Source organism: Rhagoletis pomonella, unplaced genomic scaffold (genome assembly GCF_013731165.1).
Source record: "Rhagoletis pomonella isolate Grant_MI unplaced genomic scaffold, Rhpom_1.0 Rhpom_scaffold_01606, whole genome shotgun sequence".
Lineage (NCBI taxonomy): Eukaryota > Metazoa > Arthropoda > Insecta > Diptera > Tephritidae > Rhagoletis > Rhagoletis pomonella.
In genome coordinates this window covers 15,115-17,706 of record NW_023460160.1, presented here as the reverse complement: position 1 = coordinate 17,706, position 2,592 = coordinate 15,115, and the positions used below count along the sequence as shown (strand labels likewise).

General features: G+C 49.0%; 1 protein-coding gene across 1 annotated transcript; it reads right to left on the bottom strand.

Moving 5' to 3' along the window:
- Positions 1-805: 805 nt before the first annotated feature.
- On the bottom strand, positions 806-1,960 carry LOC118752531. Its single transcript, XM_036487437.1, has one exon. It carries the CDS (start codon positions 1,958-1,960, stop codon positions 806-808), a length of 1,155 nt encoding a protein of 384 aa, XP_036343330.1.
- Between the last annotated feature and the right edge of the window lie 632 nt (positions 1,961-2,592).

Here is a 2,592-nt window from a genome sequence, read left to right as displayed (position 1 = left end):
TTTACTCTATTATCAAGGTCCTCAACTGTAGTGACAGTTGTATTTAGTGGGAGCTTACTTAGTTTACGCTTAATTGTGTTACTATATCTTTCCCAATTAGTCCTGTGGGGGTTTCTGTATTTTGAGGGGGGTGCTGGAAATTCCGTGCAGATTAAAGAGGATCAGACGGTGATCAGACATTGAAGGCCTATCAGATACTCTCCACTCTTCTACAGACACGCTGTCGTTCTCTGACAACAGGGTCAGATCCAGCACCTCCTCCCATCCAGGAAACCGGTTCGAACTCGGGAATATGAATGTGGGTGTATTACCTCTATTGCAGATGCTTAAGTTAGTATTTAATAAGAAGTGTAGTAAAGACTCACCTCGGTCGTTCTCCGTAGAACTACCCCACACTGGATGCCTTGCATTCGCATCGCAGCCGACGACTATAATTTGTCTGGGGTTTTTGGCTATTATCTCCTGGATTTCGGTTGGCGGACTGTCCCTATCGTGGGCCATGTATGATGAGACCAGGAGTATACTTGGCTGTCCGGTGGTCTCCACCTTAACCATTGTTGTATCTGATGTGCTGAAATTAGAGCAAAGGAATGCATTTATACCGTTCTTGATAAGAATACACGCCCGCGGTTTACCCACCTCGCTCTTGTAGTAGAGTTTATAATTATGTATATTTAGTCCCATGATTGTATCGTGCTTGACCCAGGGCTCTTGAATTAGGCTAGTGTCTATATCCTCCTCACTGAGAAGGACAGCTAGATTATCTGTAGCACATTTGGAGTGCTGCAGATTTATTTGGGCTACTTTAAGTTTCCGGTTCAGGGTCATCTGTCAGCTTCACACCCATGAGAAGCTCACCAGCTCCATCAACCCCGGGATCTTCTTCTACCGGGCTAACCTCTCCGAGGACCCGCACTCTAGCCTTACGGATACCGAAGCAGAGCCGATAGTCAGCCTTCTCTAAGACGTCTAGTGACTCTGCACAAATAGCTAGTAGAATGGGCTTATTTGTAGGCCTTCTTGGCTCTTCAACTTTTATAAGTTCCCATTCCTCGATCGCCGGTATGTCTTTGTTATGTAGCTTAAGACACCGCAGCAACTTTTCGCCAGGTTCATCCATCGGAGGCAGCCAAATGCGCGCACGTGGTCTCCTTGGAATGTCCTTAGCTGGGATCAGCTTGAGCTTCAAGCCGACAAAAGTGTCGCTGATCTTAGCGACGCATCCAGCAAGGAAATCCAGGGAGAACTGGTTCGCGCACTTGACTACCCGGTATCCCCGTAGGGATTCCGACGAGTCGAACTCTGGGTGAGGACCTTCGGGGTTGTCGAGTACGTGGTTCATTACGAGGCTCGACAGCCTCACATCAATCTCCACCCATTTTTGCTGCACTGCTAGCGGTGTCTTGCTATTTTCATCTATTATCGCCGCCTGTAGATGATCTCTGGCGACGTCACTAAAATAGCGATGCTTCGCGGACTCCGCATCACCACCTTGCTTAGCCTTCTTTGCGATGGCCCCTTGGCCGCCTTCGGTATGAGAGCGGTTCCGCTTCTTCGCTTCGGTGGCCTCGATTGTGGCTGCACGATCTGTCTGTAACTTTTCGTACTCTTCCACTATTTGCCTGTATTTTGCCTTGTCTTCCTCGTCACGCTCATGTACCGTACCGGCCGCTGCATTTTTGTCAATTTTATTTAACATATACAGTGCCTTCTGGTACATCTGTCTCATGACCACGCCCGAGGGTTTTCTTTTCTTAGAGGCGGGGTTGCTGCCTGCAACGGCCGCCGATTTGCTGGTTGTTGGCTGCTCGTCCGGAGTACTTCGGCAGGCACTACCGGTGCTATTTTTGACTATTTGCAGAGTGGTGATACTTTGTCTGGCATCTTCCACCCTGCTGGTTTCTGGCGCTTGTACAACTGGGGTACTATGGCTGGCGCCACCAGGAGTACTTGCAACCATCTTACCTAACCTTGGGGATTTGAGGAGCTGCTCCTCCTCTGACAGCGTTACGTCGTCCCCTTCTTCGCTGGTACGCTGTTCTTGTTGCTGTTGTTGGTTTGTTTGTTGTTGTTGTTTGTTTGTTTTTGTTTGTTTTTGTTCCATATGTGGTCCCACGAGTAGTCCGGAAAGGGTTAGTCGCTCGTCCGCAGAGCCGGTATGCATAGAGAAGGCACTTCTTACAACCGACCTTGCCCGGGCATCGGAGGGGACCGTACGCGACCAGCCATTTTTTACTACCCGCTGGCCATTCATCCATCGGCACGGTTGCCTACACACCTTGGCTTGGGTAGTGTTGGTACGGTAATCCTGCCATTTCCACCTTCAGCAATAAAAACAACACTCCAGCTTGGATTGTTAAGGAATATTGCCGAAGGCTTCAATACCAGGCTTCCCTCTTAGTTCATGGAGGCATGATACAATTCACACTGTGAGTTATACCATGACACCATTTAAGCCCCCTCGCCACGGCAAGACGACCAACGCTGAGTCCTTTTTAGTGGATAGGAAATTGACTGTTGTCCTAGATGGAGTGTGCTCGAAGTCATTTATATCAACTTCGGGGGTTCCCCAAAGGAGCATTCTTGGGCCAT